The sequence below is a fragment of the Nelumbo nucifera genome, chromosome 7 (assembly GCF_055504915.1).
Source record: "Nelumbo nucifera cultivar China Antique chromosome 7, China Antique-T2T, whole genome shotgun sequence".
Lineage (NCBI taxonomy): Eukaryota > Viridiplantae > Streptophyta > Magnoliopsida > Proteales > Nelumbonaceae > Nelumbo > Nelumbo nucifera.
This window is the reverse complement of record NC_142655.1, coordinates 48,336,486-48,359,193: the sequence shown is the minus strand read 5'-3', so window position 1 is coordinate 48,359,193 and position 22,708 is coordinate 48,336,486. Positions and strand designations below refer to the sequence as shown.

General features: G+C 38.7%; 1 protein-coding gene across 5 annotated transcripts in view; it reads right to left on the bottom strand.

Moving 5' to 3' along the window:
* Positions 1 to 326: 326 nt before the first annotated feature.
* ABA3 (molybdenum cofactor sulfurase (LOS5) (ABA3)) overlaps positions 327 to 22,708 on the bottom strand; it is a 103,155-nt gene continuing 80,773 nt past the window's right edge. For all 5 annotated transcript variants that reach the window (XM_010273962.3, XM_010273963.3, XM_010273960.3 and 2 more), the window contains 4 exons: positions 20,625 to 20,854; positions 19,626 to 19,762; positions 984 to 1,094; positions 327 to 839 (listed from right to left, as the gene is read on the bottom strand). In XM_010273962.3, the coding sequence (XP_010272264.1) occupies positions 717 to 839; positions 984 to 1,094; positions 19,626 to 19,762; positions 20,625 to 20,854 (601 nt within the window). In that variant the 3' untranslated portion in view covers positions 327 to 716. The remainder of the gene's footprint in view (positions 840 to 983; positions 1,095 to 19,625; positions 19,763 to 20,624; positions 20,855 to 22,708) is intronic.

Genomic DNA, 22,708 nt, shown 5'->3' with positions numbered 1-22,708 from the left:
GGTCCTTAACTCCTAGGTTGATCGTTGCTTGGCAAATGAGCTGGTAGTCTGGTACAAAGTCCTACTTACACCTACAGAGGTCCTTAACTCCTAGGTTGATCGTTGCTTGGCAAATGAGCTGGTAGTCTGGTACAAAGTCCTACTTACACCTACAGAGGTCCTTAACTCCTAGGTTGATCGTTGCTTGGCAAATGAGCTGGTAGTCTGGTACAAAGTCCTGAAGTCAATATTGCAAGGCAATTTTGCAAAACTAAAAAAGGACTGGATCGAGACTATTTGTGCTAAGATTGGCATAACCTGGAATTAGTTCCCCTCAAGACGATTCCTAATTCAAATTGCTGTAAAATACAAACTTTTATTTGGTAACCAATAATATACAAAATTCTATTTGGTGAGTAATAAACATACAAGCTTCAAGTATACATTATACATGATTACATGTTGACAACCTCAGTCTTCATTCAGTCTAGAGCTCATCTCATGCAGTTACAATGTTCTTAATTTGGTATAAAGAATTTAATCTCCTTTTCTCTTTTCCTTTGTTTATATATTTTCTTTTTTTACCCTTCTGTTAACTTTTATATGTTTTGTCAGTTCCATAGAGGAAAGGTAGATGTGACTGCAGAACCTTTCCCCATCATCCCGACCCCACACAGTCTGCCCCACCCTTCAACCCTATTTTCATGCTGTAGTGAAGCCTTTTTTCCAAGGTATCCTTACAACTGATTGGATACTGGATACACTCTTTCACCCACTTGAAGCAAAGACGTTGAATCCTCAATGCTTCCTACCATCTCACTTTTCTCGTACCTCAGCAGGATCCCAAAAGTAATCTTTCCCTAATTCCAGACAAGAATTCTGATAAATTGACCGACTTTACACAAACATGGATGATAAAGAAGAGCGCAATGCCAGAGAGAAAATCTCTAATTTAAAATCATAAAATAGTTCAGTGCTACGACCATGCAAAAATATTGACTGACCTTCAATCTCCTGAATGATGCTAAAGTTGCCAACGGTTCTTTTGACCTTTGGGCTTTTCCAGTATGATGATCAATATTGATCATTTGGCATCGATTGCACCCACCTAGGGACTGATAGGAAAGTAGTCACAGTTTAATTAGATATGCAATGCCATAAAACACTGTTTTAAAAGTGCAAGGTGCAAAAAAAATACAAGGGACTTTTTGCACCCGAGGCACAAACATTTTTGTAGGAAGGTGCAAAATTTAAAAAAAGAAAATAAAAAAATTTAAAACAAAATTAAAAATAATAATTCAAAAAAGAAATTTAAATTTTACTTTAAAAGAAACAAAATGTATGAAAAGTCCTATTGTCTCAAGTTGAAATACATAGACATAACATGTAAAACGAAGTCAAAGTGAAAATGTAGAAAATAGAATCAAACATAACATATAACACATATCTAAGCACTCAACAATTCAAGCATGCAAAACTTTTAATTTGTTTATTTTTCTCCATATTGCATTACTATAGGTAAATAATGTGATGCTAAACATCTTGCATTTATATTTCTCTGAGATCGGCCATTGACCTCCATACAAAATCCCTTGAGACAAGCCTAGATAAATTCATTTGAGGGTCCTAAATTTTTGGCCTGTGTATACAGGTGGCTGGTTTTGTGAATTCAGTTGCATTTTCATTATGTTTTAGGATTAGTAATTAAAATGTAGTTTGATAAAATGTCTTTTAGATGAGAACAATACTAGCAATAAAGGGGTTTTGTTCTCTGCTCTAACCAGCAAGTGAAGCGAGTGAGCTGGTGCTTTCACAAAACCCCCTTTTTGCTAGTTTTGCTCTCTCATCCTTCTTAATAGAAGACATTATCATCTATTAGCAGTAAAAAATAATAGAAATATGGAAGAAGAAAGGAGAGAGAGAAGAGAGAAGGGAGAAGAGAAAAGGTTGAGAGGTGAAATCAGTTCTGGTGGTGCCAAATTCTAGTAGTATATATAGGGCACTTACAGTACAAAAACTAGTTATTCTAAGTATAGAAACTAGCTATTCTAACACTCCCCCTCAGGTTGGGACATAGATGTCAATCATGCCCAACTTGTCACACAAATTATTGTGCTGCAAGTGATGGATGCCCTTGGTGAAGATATCTACAAGTTGTTCTTTGAGCTGACATAGGGAGTGCATACTTCTTCACTCGCATGTTTTTTCCTAATAAAATGCTTGTCCACTTAAATATGTTTTGTTCTGTCATGGAGGATTGGGTTGGCTACAATGTTAATAGCAGTTTTGTTCTCACAATAGAGTGACATAGGACCGTTAACTACAAAGCTTGGTTCACCTAATAGGTTCTTTACCCATAGGTTCTTTATCCATATGATTTCAGCAACTCCATGACACATAGCTCTGTATTCTACTTCTCCCGGTGACCAAGTTTCTTCCCACAAAAGTACAATATGCAATGGTAGATTTTTGGTCATCAACTACCCCTGCCCAATCAACATTTGTGTACACTTCAACTTTCAAATGCCCATGCCTTTGGAATAACAAACCAGCCCTTGGGAACTTATTGAGGTATCTAAGAATCATTTCTATAGCTTCAAAGTGGGTAGTCTTGGGGTTATGCATGAACTGATTGAGGACACCCACAACATAAGCAGTGCTAGGTCTGGTCATGGATAGATAAAAGAGTTTCCCTACAAGTCTATAGAACTTCTTCAATGGGCGAATCAATTGGCTTCACTCCTAACTTGCTTATGTGCTCTAATAGATCTAGGACGTATTTCCTTTGAGAAATAAAGATGCCCTTTTAAGAGCAAGAAACTTCAATTCCAAGGAAAGAATGTAAGGGACCTAGATCTTTCACCTTGAACTGAGTGGTTAAGAATTTCAACTTTTGTAATTTTAGCTTTCCAATCTCCTATGACCACCATCAACATACACTATTAGAGCTACAACTTTTCCTTCACCTTTCTTTACAAAAAATGTATGAGCTGACTGACATTGTTTACACCCCATCTATTGTACAACCAAGTGAAAGTTACTAAACCAGTCCCAAGGGGACTACTTCAATCCATATAACGATTCTTTTAACATGCACACCTTCTGCTCATTACCTTTAGCACAAAAACCTAGATGCTGAGTTATGTAGACCTCCTCCTCTAGATCACCATTCAAGAATGCATTTTTTATGTCTAGTTGATGAATTTCCCAATCAAAATTAGCTGCCAATGAAAGGAGAATTTGAATAGAATTCATCTTCACTACTAGGGCAAAGGTCTTTGCATAATCCACTCCATACACCTATGTAAACTCTTTTGCAACTAGTCTGGCTTTGTACCTTTCTACTGTACCATTAGCCCTATTTTATTATAGGTAAAAGAAATTATTAAAATAAAAGAAAATACAAGCAGAGGGTGACGAGTCATCACCCTTTACAATCAAGAATACAGAGCTCAAACTCAATACACATTTCCAAAATTACAGATCTGAAATTCCAGCACTTCCCCTAAATTTTCCCCCGAGTCCCTTCTATCAATATGTCTGAATTCTGGATGAACCATAACCCATTCAACAACCGACTTGCTGACAGCAGCCACAGTCCTATCCATATTATAGAGTTCGGCTTCAAAGATTCTTCTATTCCTCTCCTTCCACATGTTCCAACATATTGCAAAGAGTATGCAGCTCGAAAAGATTTCTGAGGCAGAATTTGGCATAAAGTCAGGTGCCCCAAACATCTTGGCGAATAGTCTCCATAGGTAATCAGAATACTTGCATCTGATAAACAAATGTGTGACATTCTCTTCTTGTTCCTCACACAGATAACACCCATTCTCCATGCTGAAGTGATGTATGACAAGCTCAGTTCTAGTCCTTAGAGAAGGTTGAATGATCTTCTTGATCAGAGTTTTATGGCTGTTGATGGCTGTAGTGGCTTCATGAAGGAATGAAAAAGAAAATAGGGAGAGAAAGAAGAGAGAAAATACCTAGAATCACTCACAGGGTGTCTAGAATCACTCTAGGGCATGGGAATCACCCACCATACATAAGCTGAAGAAAACTCAATATAATTCATTGCCTTTGTGTAAAACGTCCATACATATTTATAGACTCTAAACTCATAATAATCCTAGAAGTCAAATTGTTAGACTCATAATAGTCTTAGGAGTCAAACTGTTAGACTCAATAATCCTAGTATGACTCAAACTAAGCTGTCATATCCTATTTCAATTCAAAGAAGACTCAATAACTCTAATCCTACTTATGCAATGACTGAAATTTTAAACATAAACAAACTTTAACTATCATTGGATCCCATAGAAAATTGCAAATTGGCAAAAGTACCCCTACTGTCCAAAAATACAAAAATACATAAAAATTCATAAAATTCCAATTTTGACTCTTCGACTCCTGCATCATTCTCCCCTGGTTCAAAAAAACTCGATCTTGAGTTTTAAAGAACTTGAGGATGAAAAGTTGGTATGCCCCAATGACAAATGTAGAACTTCCCACAGCTACATGCTTGGACTGTAGAGTAGAGGCCACACACAAAACTGGAAAAGGATCTTGAAAGAAATGCATTTCTGAAACACTGCGTTCCATAACCATCTTTGTTAAATTATCAATTACATTGGCTTCATGACCACTTAAATCATCAACTTGCCATTGTGATGAATCTTCCCCTCACTTATCCGAAATCTCAACTACAACATTTGGAACTTTTCCTTCAATCTCTAGCTTAGGAATCACCATCTCTATGTGTTCTGCTAACCTTGGTTTTTCAACAAACTCTAGGACTTCTTCCATTATGGGCTGTCGATGGAACTTGTGCCATGTCAGGTCGTAAAGTAACTTACTTCCTTAATAGGATCTACTACAATCAGCATATTTGTATCTTGCACCTGAATTTCTTTAACTTTCTCCACTTCTATTTCTTCTTGATCATTAACTTCAAGTTTATCATGGGTGTTGGAAATTCTAGCAATTTCTATTTTTTCTTGGCCTGCACCATCTTGAGTTTTAATATCTACAACTTCTATAGCTTGAAATTCTTCTTCTTTAGTTTCATCTTCAACTTCAGCTCTAGGATAAACATCAACATTCAAGGAATCATCTACTTACTTTTCAACATTGTACCTTCTTCCCCTTGATTCAAGTTCTTTGTTGTAACCTGTTGCTTCTTCTTTTGCTCAAAATTAGTCGGCTCCATTTATAGATCATCATGGAAGTCTACTGAGATGTACTTTTCTTGCAAACACCTCTTCATCTCTGCCCATGTACTAATTGAATCATCGCCTCTATTTTCTAGTCGTTGCTCAAGAACCATACTTTAGCATGACCTGTCAGCTTCATGCACGCAAATCTAATCATTTGTTTGTCAAGAATATCATGCCAATCAAAATATTCTTCTAGTTCAGCAACCCAATCAAAGAATGCTTGTGGATCATCATCTCCTTTGAAATCTGGTGTTTCCTTTCTCTTCTAACATGTTTGAAAACCTTGATCCCGTAGCCAGCATTATTAGATCTGTTTTCTTCCACCATCTTCTCAAATAAGTCAACCAAAGATCCTTCATATGGCTTAAAAACCCAATCATCATTGATTCTCGATCTGTAAGATTGTCTAGAAGATACCCTGGGCCTATAGAATCGATCACTTTGTGCGAACATAGTGAATAAAACATTAGCTTTGCTACCAAACTAATATAGGACTAGCTCAGTTCTAGTCCTTAGAGAATGTTGAATGATCTTATTGATCAGAGTTTTATGGTTGTTGATGGATGTAATAGCTTCTTGAAGGAATAAAAGAGAAAATAGGTAGAGAAAGAAGAGAGAAAATACCTGGAATCACTCATAGGGTGCCTAGAATCACTCTAGGGCATGGGAATCACTCACCATAGCTAGCATAAGCTGAAGAAAACTCAATATGATTCATTGCCTTTGTGTAAAACGTCCATACATATTTATAGACTCTAAACTCATAATAATCCATTAATCCTAGGAGTCAAACTGTTAGACACATAATAGTCTTAGGAGTCAAACTATAAGACTCGACAATCCTAGTAGGACTCAAACTAAGCTGTCATATCCTATTTCAATTCAAAGAAGACTCAATAACTCTAATCCTACATATGCAATGACTCTAAAATTTTAAACATAAACAAACTATAACTAGACAAATTAAACCCTATCATTGGACCCCACAGGAAATTGCTAATTGAAAAAAGTACCCCTACTGTCCAAAAATACAAAAATACATAAAATTTCATAAAATTCCAATTTTGACTCTTCAGCTCCTGCATCATGAAGCCTCTTGATTTTAGATGATTCATTGTTAGAATAATGTCCATAGGCAGCAGCCAGGCAAATGCATCTACCCTTGGGTGAACTGGATTTCCCCATACTCCCTCTGACTGGATTGGATTCAAACTATTTCTGCAAAGTTCTAGATAACATGACTTCACTGAAAATTTGCCATTTGAGCACTCCTTCCACCAGAGTTCATCCCTCTGAGGAGAAATCTTCACGTCATTTAATTTTCCCAACAAATTTATGCACTCCACCTCTCTATCCAGCAGAGTCCGTCTGAATTTTGGACTCCATATCAACTGATCTCCCCTTCTATCATAGCAGCTACTAATAGTAGTTTCAGCCTCAGCCAGCTTATACAACCTTGGGCATAACTCCATCAACTTGCCTACCCCACTCCAATCATCCTCCCAAAACCTGATTCTTGAACCATCTCCTGTTGTGAAGCTTACTAGGCTTCTGAATTCCTCATTAAAACTCATTATCCCCATCCATACATTCACCCCATACAATGATACTTCTCTAGGTTCCCAACACAACCTTACCACCCCATATTTCCCCACCACCACCCTCTTCCACAAGGATTTCTCCTCTCTTCCTAACTCAAACCTCCATAACCATTTCTGCAATAAAGCCCTGTTGAAAACTCTTGACCTTCTAATCCCTAGCCCTCCCTCTTTCTTTGGTCTGCATACCTTATCCCATCTCACCAAATGGAATTCCCCCCCCCCCTGCCCCCTTCCTAACCCCTCCCAAAGGAAATCCCCTTGTATCTTTTCTATTCTTTCAACTACCTAAGATGGAATTTTCAGCAAGGACAAGTAATAAGTTGGAAGACTAGAGAGGACACTTTTAACTAAAGTTATCCTCCTTGCCAATGAGAGATACTTTGACTTCCACCCATCCAATCTTCTTTTTACTCTCTCCACTATTGGTCTCCATAAGGCACCAGAATTTGAAGCCACGCCTATTGGCATGCCCAAATATGTGAACGGAAGCTTTCCAATTCTGCACTCAAAAGCATTAGCATAGACTGCATAGTCCAACAACACTTCCTCCTCAACTGCTCCCACTCCAATCACCACACTTTTTGCGAGATTAACCTTCAGACCTTATAACAGCTCAAAATTTGCCAGAATCGCCCTTAAATTTAAAACTTGTTCCACCAACGCATCCAGGAAAATCAAAGTGTCATCTGCATACTACGGATGAGATATGCAAGCTCAAAATTTTCCAGAATCGCCCTTAAATTTAAAACTTGTTCCACTGACACATCCAGGAAAATCAAAGTGTCATCTGCATACTACAGATGAGATATGCAAGGGCCATCCCTTCCTGTCTTAAATCCCTCAATTAAACCCCTCTGCCCACTACTCCATAACAGTTAATTCAGAATCTCCATAGCCAAAACAAAAAGCATAGGTGATATTGGATCTCCCTGCCCCAAACCTCTAGAAGCTTGAAAGACCTCCAATGAGATGCCATTCAGAAGGATTGAGAATGATATTGTGGACATGCAAGCATACATCCAAGATCTCCATCTTTCTCCAAACCCCATTAACCTCTGAGCTTCCTCCATAAAACCCCATTCAACATGATCATACACTTTCTCAATGTCTATCCTACAAACCAAGCCTGGTCTCCCGCTTCTTAATCTCGCATCAATGCATTCGCTTGCCACTAAAACTTCATCTAGAACCTGTCTACCTTCCATGAAAGCCATTTGTGATTCCCCTACCACCTCATGCAAGAATTTTCTCAACCTTTTTGGTAAGACTTTAGCCAACAGCTTACATGAGCTACTAATTAGACTTATTGGTCTAAAATCCTTCAAATTCACTACTCCTTCCTTTTTTGGGATTAAAGATTTGAAGGTAACATTTACTGATTTCTCCAAAACTCCTTTATGAAATTCCTGCAACATCATTTTAAAGTCTCCTTCCAAAATGTTCCAGCAATACTTTATAAAGGTAAAGTTGAAGCCATCAGACCCCGGGGCTTTGTCTCCATTTATGTCTTTTAATGCTTCACTGATTTCCTCCAGACTGAAATCACTTTCAAACCAGGTGGCTGAAGTTTCACTTAGTTTCTCAGGAACCAGCTCCCCTAACCACATCCAATTCCATATTCTTGAAGTGTACAGCTTCTTATAGAAATCCACTACCTTCTCCTGAATCTGGACCACTCCTCCACTACCTCCCCCTCTACCTAGATTTTTGAGATTAAATTTCTTCTCCTCCTTGCACTAGCATATGCATGAAAAAATGCTGTATTTTTGTCCCCTGCTTTTAACCAAGTCAATCTGGACTTTTCTCTCCAACTTACCTCTTCTCTATGAATCAGATGGTTAAACTCCAACTCCAAACTCTCTTTCTCTGCTCTTTCTTCTATAGATAGATGCCCCCCCCTTCCATCCTGTCAAAATTGGCCATTTTCTCCAAAATCTCTCTTTTTTCTCTCCCTCACATTTCCAAAAACTGACTCATTCCATCTCTTTTAACTCCCCCTTCAAAAGCTGTAACTTTCTGATCAATGTCAAACCTGTTGATCCTTCAACTAGGAAACCTATCCATTTTTCTTTCACCCAGTACATGAGATCTGGATGATCCATCCACATTCTCAAATTTAAATAGACTTGGCCCTGAAAACACTGCCAATCTCTTCAGCAATACTGGTTTATGGTCCGAAATAGTATATAGAGAGGCTTCTTGGATCACTTCACCTATGTGAGCCAACCAATCTCCAAAAAACAGAAATCTATCCAGCCTTCTTAATAAAATCCCCAAACCTTCTCATTCCTGCACTTTTGCTTTCATCCCTCCCCCCTTTCATTTCCCCTACTCTTCTGACTATATTGAAGTCTCCCCCCAGGCACCATGGACCTTCCCACTCCCCTCTAGCTACTTCCAACTCCTCCCACATTTCCACCCTTCTACATTTGGACCATAAACGTTTGTTAGTCCCCATTGCCAACACCCATTCACCATCTAAAAACAGATTGAAATGGAATATCTCTATCTTTTAATCCCCAAACTTCTGATACTTCTAGTATCCCATAACACCACTAATCCTCCCGAGAGACCCTCCACATTCACTTCTGCCCATTCTCCATTCCCTGAACTCCAAATCTCATTCTTTAAGGACATGTCAAAAGATTCCAGTTTAGTTTCTTGTACTGGTATCATTATCCCTATGCTTCACTGTGAACACCCACTTACATCCCACTAGTTCTCTTCCTTTAAGAAGACTCCGAAGTGCCTTTCTTGTGCACGGCATTAATTTCTTCCTTCATTGCACCTACCCATTCAGGTATGGATAAAGCTTCTACCACATCCTTAGGAATAGAAATTTTATCCATGGAAGACAGAAAAGCATGATATAAAGGTCAAATATGATCATAAGATACAAAGTGTGAGATAAGATGATTAGTAGTATAAGATCTAACACCCTTTCTCTTAGCAATAGGAACACCAAGATCATCAATAGCAAAAGGAGAGTCTGATGAGGTTGGCAACATAGTTCCAAGTTCTACCACTTTTGAACTCTGTTGGTCCTTGTGGTGACGGAGAAAAGATGGAATGGATAGGGATTAGGAAGAGAAGGAAGAGGAGGTAGTTGAACTTGAGTATGTTTCTCCTCAACCCTACTCTCCCATTAGGAGAAATAGGGAAAAAATGTTCACTCTCAAAAAAAGATACATCCATGGAGACATAATAGTACTTGCAGAAAGCAGGATCATAGCACTAGTATGAAATTTTACTTAATGGAAAAGAACATCTACAATGTTTACTCAATTGACACATCTGACACTACAATTCATTTAATGACAAAGGCTTAAATAAGCCTAGAAAAACAACCTTTAATGACTCAAAAGAAAGATGACCAAGATGACTATGCCATAAGTAGGCTTGACTCTCACTAGATGGACTCAAAGAATCTATAGCTACAAAACTAGCTTTATTCTCCAACACATAGACCATCCACTATACTTCCTCTAGCAATCGTCCTCCCAGACGTCAAATCCTAGATCACACAATTAGAAGGAAAAAATGGTTACTAAACAAGTTAAAAAGTGAGTAATGCTATCGATGGAAAGTGAATTGATAGGCAATATTGGGGCATGCAACACATTAGAGAGGGTAAGGCAAAAGGGAAGGGAGATAATTCCTTGACTGGTGATAGAGAATAAACCATCAACCAATCTTAACTTATCTCTCCCAGAGAGGAGGCTATATGCTTGAAACAAATTTGACATACCAGTCTTATGATTTGAAGCTCCGAAGTCAACTATCCAAGGGGATTTAGATGTATGAGATGACACATGGAAGGCAGTCGTAGAGTTACCTGATGTAGACGCAAAGGAGGTAAGACAAGGGTCAGAATCCACTTGACGATGTGTTTTACCTTATAACTCCAAGTGGTTATAAAAAAAATTGATAATTGCTTCCTTAGGATCAAAACCAGAGGGTCATTCCAGAGATATTGTGGGACAAGTCTGTTGGTTCGGCTGTCTTAATTTGTATGTTTATCTTTGTTGGGTCTTAAGTCATTAGTTATTGGGCCTTAGTTACTGGGCCTAATCTTATTTAGTGTTTATTTTGACTAGGTGTCCCATCACTAATCAAGGGCATTCTGGTCTATTTATGTAACATTATGTAATGTTCTTATATATAATAGATTAGGGCTGGCTGAGAACACTTCTGCCGCCCATCTCATATCTTCTTCTTCTTCTTCTCCTCTCATTCGACAGCTCTATTTCAGCAAACATGGTATCAGAGCGCTAATCTTTCGACTGGTTACAGCAGCCGCCTCTTCTTCTACTCGCAGTTAACTCTTTCACTTCTTTTTTTTTGGTTGCTGCAAAGAAACCCTAGGGTTGGTCGTAGAACACAGCTGGACCTACATCTAGGGTTTCCCTTGGTTGTAGGGCCCAAGGGAAGTTAGACCCAGAGGCTGATGCCCTAATAGACGCAGTACAGCAGACTGTAGCCATTCGGCTAAGATAGATCTGTGTAGAACAGATCTAGGCGGAAGGACTAATCTCAGCAGTCCTAGAACTGTTCGTGGGTGAGGTTATAACCTGCGATAGCAGTGCTTAGCACACAGGAGAAGCCAACACAGCAAGTTGCAGGCTGCGGCAGCAGTGATTAGAACACAGCAGAAGGTAGCACAACAGATTATAATCTGTGACAGCAGTAATTAGGGCATAGTGTGCAGTGCAGTACTCGGTGTTTCAGCTCTGTGTCGGGTTCTCAGGACTGAGTTTACAGTGCAGCAAGTTCCGTAAGTGTGAAACAGTTCACTATATATTGTGTTTACAGTCTTGACATTTACGAGTAAGAGAAGATGTCTTCCATATCCAGGGAAGTGTCTTCTAGAGATGTTAGGGCTTGTGGGAGATCTCCTAATTTGGAGAATCCAAATCTGCACAGCCTAAAGATCACAAGTGTGTTGTTGGATGAGTACAACTTTAGAGAATTGTCTGTCTCAGCCATGCTTTTCATCACATCCCGGGAACTCACTGGTTACTTGGACGGGCAGAAGAAGGAACCCGAAGTGGGGAGTGCTGAATATGCAACTTGGCGCAAGGAGAATGCCACAGTTATGTCCTGGCTACTTGCCTCAATGACTCCAAGAGTAGCTAGGACTGTTCAACATTTCTCCACGGCTGTCAAGATATGGGAAAAAGTTTCTAAAACCTATGGGTAGAAAAAGAATAATGCCAGAATTTACAGACTGAATCAAGACATTGCTGCCTTGAGGCAAGGAGATATGAGTGTTGCAACATATTTTGCTACACTAGAAAGACTATGGGAAGAGTTAGATCACCACCTTATTATTGATTGGGAGAATGCCAGAGACAAGGAAAAGCATGACAAACAAGTTGAAGAGGGTAGAGCATTTAAGTTTCTAGCTGGCCTAGATCCTATATGTGAGAGCATAAGGTCCCAAATTCTGGGAAGGGATGAAATGCCAGACTTACATCATGTTTACTACCTTGTGAGGAATGAAGAGGTGAGAAGAAAAGAGATGCAGGTTGATACTCAAACTAAACTAGTTGAACAGTCTGTGGAACATTCGGCCCTAATCTCTACAAATCAAAGGGGAAACAAGCACTCTGACAAGAGACATCTGAAGTGCACCCACTGTGGAGGGGAAAGGCATGTGAAAGAGACCTGTTGGGTTCTCCATCCGCATCTGAAGCCAGCTGCATTGAGGAAAGATAAGAAGCATCAGAAGGGTCAATCTGCAAGTGTGAATCTGGCTACGGGTCAAAGTGATGATGGTTCAAAACACTCATCCACAGTTACTTCCTCTTCCATGGGACAGACCACTAATTCCCCTGGAACCGGGTCCTTGGGTTTTACTACCGATGAGGTAGAGGTACTTAGCCGGGCCCTAGCCCGTCTAAGGACCAATTCTCTTCCATCCTCCTCCCTTGCCAAATCAGGTATTGTCTCTGCCTTTAGTGCATCTAGTACTACTGATCCTGCCTCTTGGATTATTGATTCTGGTGCAACTGACCACATGACACACATGTCTTCTCTATTTTCTTCCTATCATTTAATGTCTGGCCAAGATAAAATGAGGGTTGCTGATGGTTCTCTCTCTACCATCTCTGAGAAAGGAGTGGTTGACCTAAGCAAGGACCTCTCAATCAAATCTGTCTTGCATGTTCCCAATCTTTCTTCAAATCTCTTATCTGTTTCAAAGCTTACCAAAAATTTGAATTGTAGCATAACCTTTATCCCTACTCATTGTGTCTTTCAGGACAGATTGACGAAGAGAACGATTGGGAGCGGTCATGAGTGTGGAGGTCTCTACTACCTTGATGCAGACATCAGTTCGGCCTTACAAACATCGGCTACTAGTAGTCAGTCCAATGTGGAGTCAATAGCTAGGTTACATTTGTGGCATGCTAGGCTAGGTCATTTACCGTTTTCATCACTGGAAGTGTTGTTTCCAGAATTATTCAAAGGTGTTTCAAGTCAAGAGTTAGTTTGTGAAGTCTGTCAACTATCAAAGCAATGTAGAACTGTTTATCCAACTTTGAGTAATGACATTCAAGCTCCTTTTGACTTAGTCCACTCTGATGTTTGGGGCCCCTCTCCCATTATTTCTGTTGATGGCATTCGATACTTTATCAGTTTTATTGATCACTTTTCTCGATGCACATGGATCTACTTATTAAAAGCACGAGAAGAAATACCATGGGTAACCATGACATTTTGCAAAATGATTGAAACACAATTTGGCACGAAGATCAAACAATTCAGGTCAGATAATGCTGCAGAATACTTTGAAAGGTCCTTGAATCTGTTTATGGAGGATGCTGGAATGATTCATTAGTCATCTTGTGCTAGTACCCCCCAACAGAATGGGGTTGCTGAACGCAACAATAGGCACCTATTGGAGACTGCTCGAGCCTTACTATTACAACACAAAGTTCCAAAAAACTATTGGTCTCAAGCAATCCTTATTGCATCATATCTGATAAATCGAATGCCATCCAAGGTATTGGGGATGAAAACTCCTTTCTCTGTTCTTTGCCCTCATCTTCCTGACTTCTCTTTCACCGAGAGTCTTTGGTTGTGTATGCTTTATACATGTCAAGGATCCGAAGAAGAGCAAATTGGATCCTAGGGCTACAAAGGGAATCTTTTTGGGGTACTCCCCTACTCAGAAGGAATACAAGTGTTATGATCCAGTCACCAAGAAAAAATATGTCACAAAGGATGTGGTATTCTTTGAATTTCAATCCTAATTTCATTCTTCCCAGAATCCTCTTCAAGGGGAGACTAGTGGGATGGAAGAGAATTCTTCTGTTCCCCCATTCTTTGTGCCTCTCTCTACCTTAGGCCTTCCATCTTCTCCTCCTAATCCACCAAGTTGTGGTATCCCGGGTGAATCTAGTGAGGCTCCCATTGTACCAACTACTACTAGTGATGTTGCAAATATTACTGAAGACTCCAATAGGCTGCAAAGAGATATCAGAATCACCTACAACAGAAGGAAGAAGGGCCCTCTAACTCATGACAACAACCAATTGGACTCGGATCAACCTGTCTCAGAAACTCAAGGTAATCCTATCAGTTCCTCTGACTTGGATCTTCTTATTGCCCTTCGTAAGTCTACTCGTTCTTGTACTATCAGAGACCCCATTGCTGATTTTGTGTCTTACTCACATTTGTCTCCTCGTTATCGTTCTTTTGTGTCTGCTCTCTCTTCTGTGCATGTTCCTACCAGGTATTCTGAGGTAGTATCTGACCCAAAATGGAAAGAGGCTATGGACGAAGAAATGAAGGCCTTGATGAAAGCAGGGACTTGGGAATTAGTGGATCTACCAAAAGGGAAAGGCACTGTTGGATGCAAGTGGGTGTTCACTGTGAAGCATAGGGAGGACGGGTCCATTGAAAGGTACAAGGCTAGATTGGTAGCAAAAGGGTTAACTCAAAAAGAAGGGATTGACTACAAAGAAACCTTTGCTCCGGTGGCAAAACTCAACACAATCCGAGTTCTATTATCATTAGCTGCAAATTTCTCATGGGAGCTACATTAGTTGGACATGAAGAATGCTTTCTTGAATGGCGACCTGCATGAAGAGGTGTTCATGAATCCTCCACCAGGTTATGGGTTTGGGAAGAAGGTATGTAGACTGAAAAAAGCCCTATACGGCCTTAAGCAGTCCCCTCGAGCTTGGTTTGAGAAGCTATGTGGGGCCATGAAGAAAGGGGGTTACACTCAAAGTAGGGCAGATCATACCCTATTCATAAGGAAGAGAAATGGCAAACTTACAGCACTTATTGTCTATGTGGATGATATGGTAATTACAGGGGATGATCAGGAAGAGATTAAAAGACTAAAGGAGGTCTTGGCTGCTGAATTTGAGATCAAAGACCTGGGCCAACTGAGATACTTTCTTGGGATTGAAGTTGCAAGATCCAAAGAGGGCATCTATATATGTCAGTGGAAATACATTCTTGATCTTCTTCAAGAGACAGGCATGATGGGGTGTAGGCCAGCAGATACTCCAATAGAACAGAATCATGGTCTACAGGAGTCAGTAGGAGAGGACTACCTTGATAAGGAAAGATACCAAAAGCTAGTGGGGAAGTTGATTTACCTGTCCCTCACTCGCCCTGACATTGCTTATGCTGTACATGTTGTCAGTCAGTTCATGCACACTCCTAAAATCCCTCACCTGAAAGCTGTGGAAAGGATCCTCAGATATTTGAAGTCTTGCCCGGGGAAAGGGATTCTGTTCAGGAAAAACAGTAAAATTGAAGTTGAAGGATATACTGATGCAGATTGGGCTGGCTCTGTTGGGGACAGGAAGTCTACTTTTGGGTACTGCACCTTTGTTGGAGGAAATTTAGTTACATGGAGGAGTAAAAAACAGAATGTGGTTGCTAGATCTAGTGCAGAGGCCAAATATCGAGCTATGGCTCATGGTGTTGCTGAACTTTTATGGCTTAAGATCCTGCTTGGTGAACTTGGAATTAAGATTGAGTGTCCTCTCAGGTTGTACTGTGACAACAAGGCTGCCATCAACATTGCAAATAACCCAGTCCAACATGATAGAACGAAACATATTGAGATAGACCGTCACTTTGTCAGAGAAAGAATTGTCTCAGGAGAACTCTGCATCCCTTATACTCCCTCCGAGATGCAGATTGCAGATGTTCTGACTAAAGGGCTAGCTACAATGAAATTCGTGGACTTACTTGGCAAGCTAAACATGATTGACATCCATGCTTAGCTTGAGGGGGAGTGTTGGTTCGGCTGTCTTAATTTGTATGTTTATCTTTGTTGGGTCTTAAGTCATTAGTTATTGGGCCTAATCTTATTTAGTGTTTATTTTGACTAGGTGTCCCATCACTAATCAGGGGCATTCTGGTCTATTTATGTAACATTATGTAATGTTCTTATATATAATAGATTAGGGCTGGCTGAGAACACTTCTGCCACCCATCTCATATCTTCTTCTTCTTCTTCTCCTCTCATTCGACAGCTCTATTTCAGCAAACAAAGTCCATTGAGAGGCCACATTCGCTGAGTTATATTTCTTCTGATTCTGTTGAACTAGCTTCTTACTCTGATCAGATGCTGATTTTTTACTTAATTCTAAGCCCATTTAGGCTTCCCATGGATATTCCAACATGTGACCATAGTTTTCAAGGCGCCAAGGCAAGGCTAGGCGACAGGGGGGCGCCTTGTCGCCTAGCTGCCTAGGTGGGCGCCTAGGCAATGAATTTTTTTCAAGTAAAACCATATATCCTAGGGTAGTTCCCTAGGTTCCATAACCATCTTTCCTTAATAATTATTCATAATTTTCATAAGAGAACTATAAATTTCATGTTCAAGTCTAGAAAATCAACATCTTATGAGAAGAAAAAGAACAAAGGAAAGAAAATTCAAAAAATATAGGGGCTGAACCCCTACGTTTTTATAGGAAAGAAGAAAAGAAGAGATCGAAGAAGAAGAAGATGTGGAAGAAGAAAATGTATTTTGGTTAGACAAAATTTTAAGTTCTTCCATTGCTTATTGGTTCAAGTTTTGAAATTTTTGAGGGTTCAATCAAGGATCAAAATTTTGATACGATACGCCCTGTATCAGGTGTATTGTATTGTATCTTTGGGGTCTCGATACACCTGTTTACGGGTGTTTTCAGGGACCCATTTTTTTAAATAATATATATATATATATGAAATTGAAAACCATAGAAATAAAAAAATAGGGGGAGTATCACTATAAGTTCCGATTCACCTATGCCGATACACAGAGGTGTATCGATACTTTGAACCATGGGTTCAATACAATAGTTAGCAATGTTTGTGTTGATTAAACCCTAACAAATAAGAAAATAATAAAAAGAAATTAATATATAAACACATTTAATGAATATTCTAGTTTAATAATGTCTATTTTATAATTATAATGCCAAAAAATTAAAAACATAAAAGTATTTTATAACCCTATGCACAAAACTGCTTCGCGACTGGGCAAGGCGAGCCTCCAAGGGCCCCTTGTCACCTAGGCGTCGCCTTGACAACTATGCATGTGACTACTAGAGCAACTGGTTCCCCCTCTGAACAATTCATCACACTTATTCTACTCTCCTCAGACTAGACTAAGGCATAAACCTCCTGAACTGAAGGTAATTCCTTACTTCCCAAGATTTATTCTATGATATATTCATATATAGGATTCAGTACCAAGAGAAAAGCAAATACCCGTTGTTGGGAGACAAGGGACCTGTAAGCTTTTACGTCTTCATCGCATTTCCAATTCACACTTTGATAGTGGTCCAACTCTTTCTAGATTGATGTCAGATATAAGTAATATACTGAGTGACTCTTTTCCTCCTGCTTACAAGTGGATGATTTGGCTTGCAATTGGTATATCTTTGCATAGTGGCTCTACTTTGAATAGATAGATTTTGCTTGTTCCCATATTTCACAATCTGTTTCAGCCCACATAAATGCCTTTCTCACTTGTGGCAGCATGGAAACCAAGAGCTCCAACATAACCATACCATTCTCTTGATCCCACTTCGAGTCTTTGGTTTCTTCACTTTATTATTGAAATACCCTATTTTCCCCATCGTAGTAATATAGAGATTAATTCTCCCAGACCATTCAAGGTAATTTAGTCCATCAAAGGGAATTATAGCCATAGGGAAACTCATATACAGCCCCCATTCATTCCATTTTGACCTATAGAAACCCCAGAAGTTGCATAATCTTCAAAGGACATGATTCAGCTCACTATTCAGCTTTAAACACACACCCAAGGATCCCTCCTGACACAGATCAGTCCTAGAGACACAACAGAATGGCAGCCCACATGCACACAATACAGTCTGGACACAATCTGGACACAAACCAGCCCTAATTTTGCCAAAAAAACACCAATAAAGGTCAAAAGCAGGTCATCTGTGACCTACAGAAATTCCATTCTTAGGAACAAGGATCACCTGATTCACAAAGAAGTGATATGAAAAACATAGTACTTTCTCACAGCATTCAGCTGCCTTAATTCATAGTTTTTTCTTGGTATACGACCAAGAGGAAGGGAGAAAAAACATAAAAACCTGCTGTGTCAGTCATAGGTTTGTCCTTTTGATCTCAATCTGGAGAAGATAGAAAGATGAAGGAGAAAAAAGTTGTTCGATCTGCTCTCAAGCCCTGTAGTTTCACTCTGATACCATATTAGCAGTAAAAAATAGTAGAAATATGGAAGAAGAGAGGAGAGAGAGAAGAGAGAAGAGACAAGGGAGAAGACAAGAGAAAAAGGTTGAGAGGCGAAATCAGTTCTGGCGGTGCCAGATTCTATTCGTATATATAGGGTGCCAATTAAGGAAAAAAAGGCAAAAGGACTTTATGCCCTTGTAGCACTTACAGTACAGAAACTGGTTAATTATAAGTATAGAAACTAACGATTCTAACATTATCAAACACCATTTGATTCATGTGAGAAACTAACTATTCTCAAATGAACTTGTCTGGGCTTGCCTCGAGAAGCTTGATCAGGGGTCTGGGGCAGAGGCCCTGCCCAGCCTTTATGATTGAAAAGGCACACAACTGGGATTAGGCGCAAGGCACACCAGGTGCAGGTCTTTTTATATGTGCCTTACTTGTGCATCTAGGCACAACTGAGGTGCACCTTTTAAATTACTGATAAGACAGAAATCTTGTTTATCATGAACAAAAAATATGGTGTGTTTTGTATGGTTCAGTCACATTAATCAGCTATATGGTGTTGCATAATATTCTCTTGTTATACTTTGATTTATTTGTTTATTGATATTTGGGCAATGAATCAAGATTATTCAGGTCAATGTTTTTCGGTATTGATACTTGGTTCCTGTAGTTACAGTCACATTAATATACTATATACAGCAATGTCATTTCTCATGGAAAATTTGGCTTTCTGGTTTTGAGTTATAAGAAAGATACTGGAAAAATGTGGTACAAAAGAAATTTTAAAGAAAAGGTTCAAAATTTTAAAATATAATTTTTTTTTATACCATTTCAACCTGGAGTTCAACTAAGACAACTTATAAAGAGCACATGCCGCATATAAAATCTTTAATTAGACAATCAAACTATGCCCTTGTTGAATTAGAAATGGTTAACTGGGTAATGACTTTTTGCTTCCTTTTGATATGGTAACCATGCCAGCAATCTTCGTTGTCCAATTTCCTTGGTCAGCTTTAAAATTTTGTAGAGGATCCAAGGCAAACATAGTATAAAGTTTAATGATTTCATTTAAACTATGGCAGGTCAGTGTCTTTCCAAACAACCCCAGAAAAAGGAAAAGATACTCAGAATTTACTGTAAAGCATTTGTTCCCAATCCTAAGCTCTCTCCAACAATCTTCAGCAAATGGTTCTGCTCCAGAGATGACAAGGTTGGGACGGAACCTCATTGGATCAACATGAATTGGTTGTCCATTACTAGATTTTTGCATATCTGCCATCACAAAAGACACTTGATGAAGTCACAGGATCAACTTGACTACAAATGGAGGTAGAATCTCATTGGACCAACATAAATTGGTTACCCAAAGCTAGCACTTTTCAGTAAATTATTGCATCAATGAGAGGGAGTGAAGCTTCATAAAGATGTTTACATTTGAAAATTTATAAATATAGTCTCCAATCCATGTCTAATTTATACAATTTACTGAATTCTTTTTACTAGTAAGAAAGATAAAAAAATGTCATGTAACAGAGTCAATACATCTGTGAACATATAACATTGTGTACCCATACTGGTAGCTGGAAATTATATGACATACAGTTGTTCACTACATAAAGATCTAAACTATGTGACCAAAACATAGGTTGTTACATCTGGGGATCAATAAATAATGGATGGTTCTAGAATGTATAATACACTCCACCATCATGATGGCTGTTGGATTATGTGTATATGGCATTCATTAGTTTATCTGTGTGACACCTCGGTTACCACCTACCTAGGAGGTTATCCACTCCTGAAAATAATCAATACTTTTCTAATGAAGCCCTGTGAACAGCTTGAACAAAAGTTTGTCCATATTCTTTTCCCTTTTATAGATTGATTTCTTTTGTTAGGAAGTGGGAGAGAGAGAAAAGAAAAAAAAAACATTTATGGTTTGGTTTTAGGAATTAAGATATTCTAATGTAAATTTGTTTTGGAGGGGCAGAGCTAGAAAAAGAATTATTGATAATTTTAGGAATATATCAATATCATGAACAAAACAGTACTGGAAATATCTATGCATCCTTCTACTAGGATTTGAAGAAAGAGCTGTTGAAATATGGGAAAAGAGTATACTTGAGAGACATACTTATCATTAATCTGCTGTTGAGCTCAGAGACACTCTCCTGGGAAACTAACAAGAATTGAGCTTCATTGACAAAATTCAACCTGCTCTCAACATCTCTGCATGTACCAGTATTGCATTTATTCATGTAACAGGGATCCTCTGAACTGGAGAATCTTAATAAGGTGCATGGTCGACAAATAGCATTGGTAAACCACATGTCAACTTCATTATCATAACCCTGCACTTCATATCTGTTAAAATAACCATAAGATTTAAGACAGTGACATGACAATTCAATTATGAATTAAGAAGAATTAATTTGAGTGACAATCAATAATACATAATGACACAGATGCAATCAAACCCTTCCGGTAGGTCCCATTCTTCTTTTAAAATTTGACTTAAATTGTACTAATGGTATAACAAACTAATAATAAAGTCTAATAGTTTTCTTATCCATTACAGGAACTCTGACAATGGCATACTATAACAAAATTTCTGTAGGTCAAGGAACTGAAATGGGCCCATGAAAAACCTTTTACAAAGCTAAATTCACTATAGAATAGGACCCTCTTGCTAATGCAATATCCTTCATCTCCATGAAAACTGAGAAAGGTCTTCAAATCCAAGAAAAGTCCCAGCGTTTAGGCCATGATCAACTTGGCAAATGGCACGACTTGAGATTCTCATTGGTTAAAGTTACAGAAATGGTAGCAAACAGAACCATGAAAGTATCAATGGAAGAAGGAGCATACCGAATGAATTCAATGAAACCAATGATTAGGGTAATCTTACCCACCCAAATAATCATTGGGATGACCCCCAACAACCTACCAACTCCTCCAGCAGAATTAGTCATGAAGGTGAGAATCTCAAAGGAGAAGTCCACATCACAACCTACTCAAAAGGCATGAAAGGAGTAGGATGTAAAGGTAGGGGCTTCTACAGTTACCACAACATTGCAGATGCAACATGATACTCCTACATCCATGAAGATTAGACCTTGGGTCTTGAACTATGGTCTCTAGGTGCAGACTCTTACCTTTGGGGGATGTAAGTTATTTTTAACAAAAATTCTTCTGAAAAATCAAGGAGAATCTTCATCAACTACTTGGAAGAGTCCAACAGACCACTGGAATCCCATGCCCCATGAAAGTCTAGCCACCTTGGTAACACAAAATGCCCGATGAAAAGCCCATGCTCAATACACATCTTTTGGAACAAAGGCTCAACTTTTGTCAAGTTCAGATAATTCATCAAGTTCAATTTTGAATTATCAAGTTGGACAAATATACAAAGACCCTGGCTCATTAATTCAAAATGAATGTTTGGATGAATTGTCATCCCATGTTCCCAACTAAAATGAAATTTTGTCATCTCTTCAATACAAGATCAAGAACTAAATTCCATGTCAGTTAACTGGCACAACAAGTTTAGAAGAATAAAACAGAGAAATATAGAAAGGACTAGCCAAGAAAGATGCTGGAAGATCACTGGCTGCACAGATTGTGCTCAAGCTAACACCTAGAAAAATACTAGGCAAGCTGCACCGACTTCCATCCCTAGGACTAAATCAGGATGAATACAGATCCAGCAACAATAAAATCTAATCCACTTATTAAAAATGAAGTACAAATCTAATCAGTTCTCTAGAGTTCTCATTGTACTAAAATCCTTTCAGATTTTTGGATTTAATCCAAGATTAATCTTTAAAACAATTAAGGAAACTAAAATAAATTTCAATTAACTAATCACTCTAACATATTAGTAGACGTTCAAGACTGCTATCAGCCTTGAACCCTAATAGATTTCAGGTTCGAAAATAGAAGAAAAAATATAGAGAAGAGAAGAGAAAGAGAAGAGAGAACTGTAGAACACAAAGGGTTGAAAGGAGGGACAAAATCTGATAGTTCTGCCGCCATCACTTCTATTTAGTATTTATAGGTTATGCTTATTACATGGAAAGGACAGATCTGCCCTTAGTATTTACATGACAAATAGAACAAAATAAAACTGAAATAAATAGCAACTGAAATGACAGACTGACCACCAGCTAACCCTAGGATGATTAAAACACATTCTACCCTACGAACACAGTGGGACCA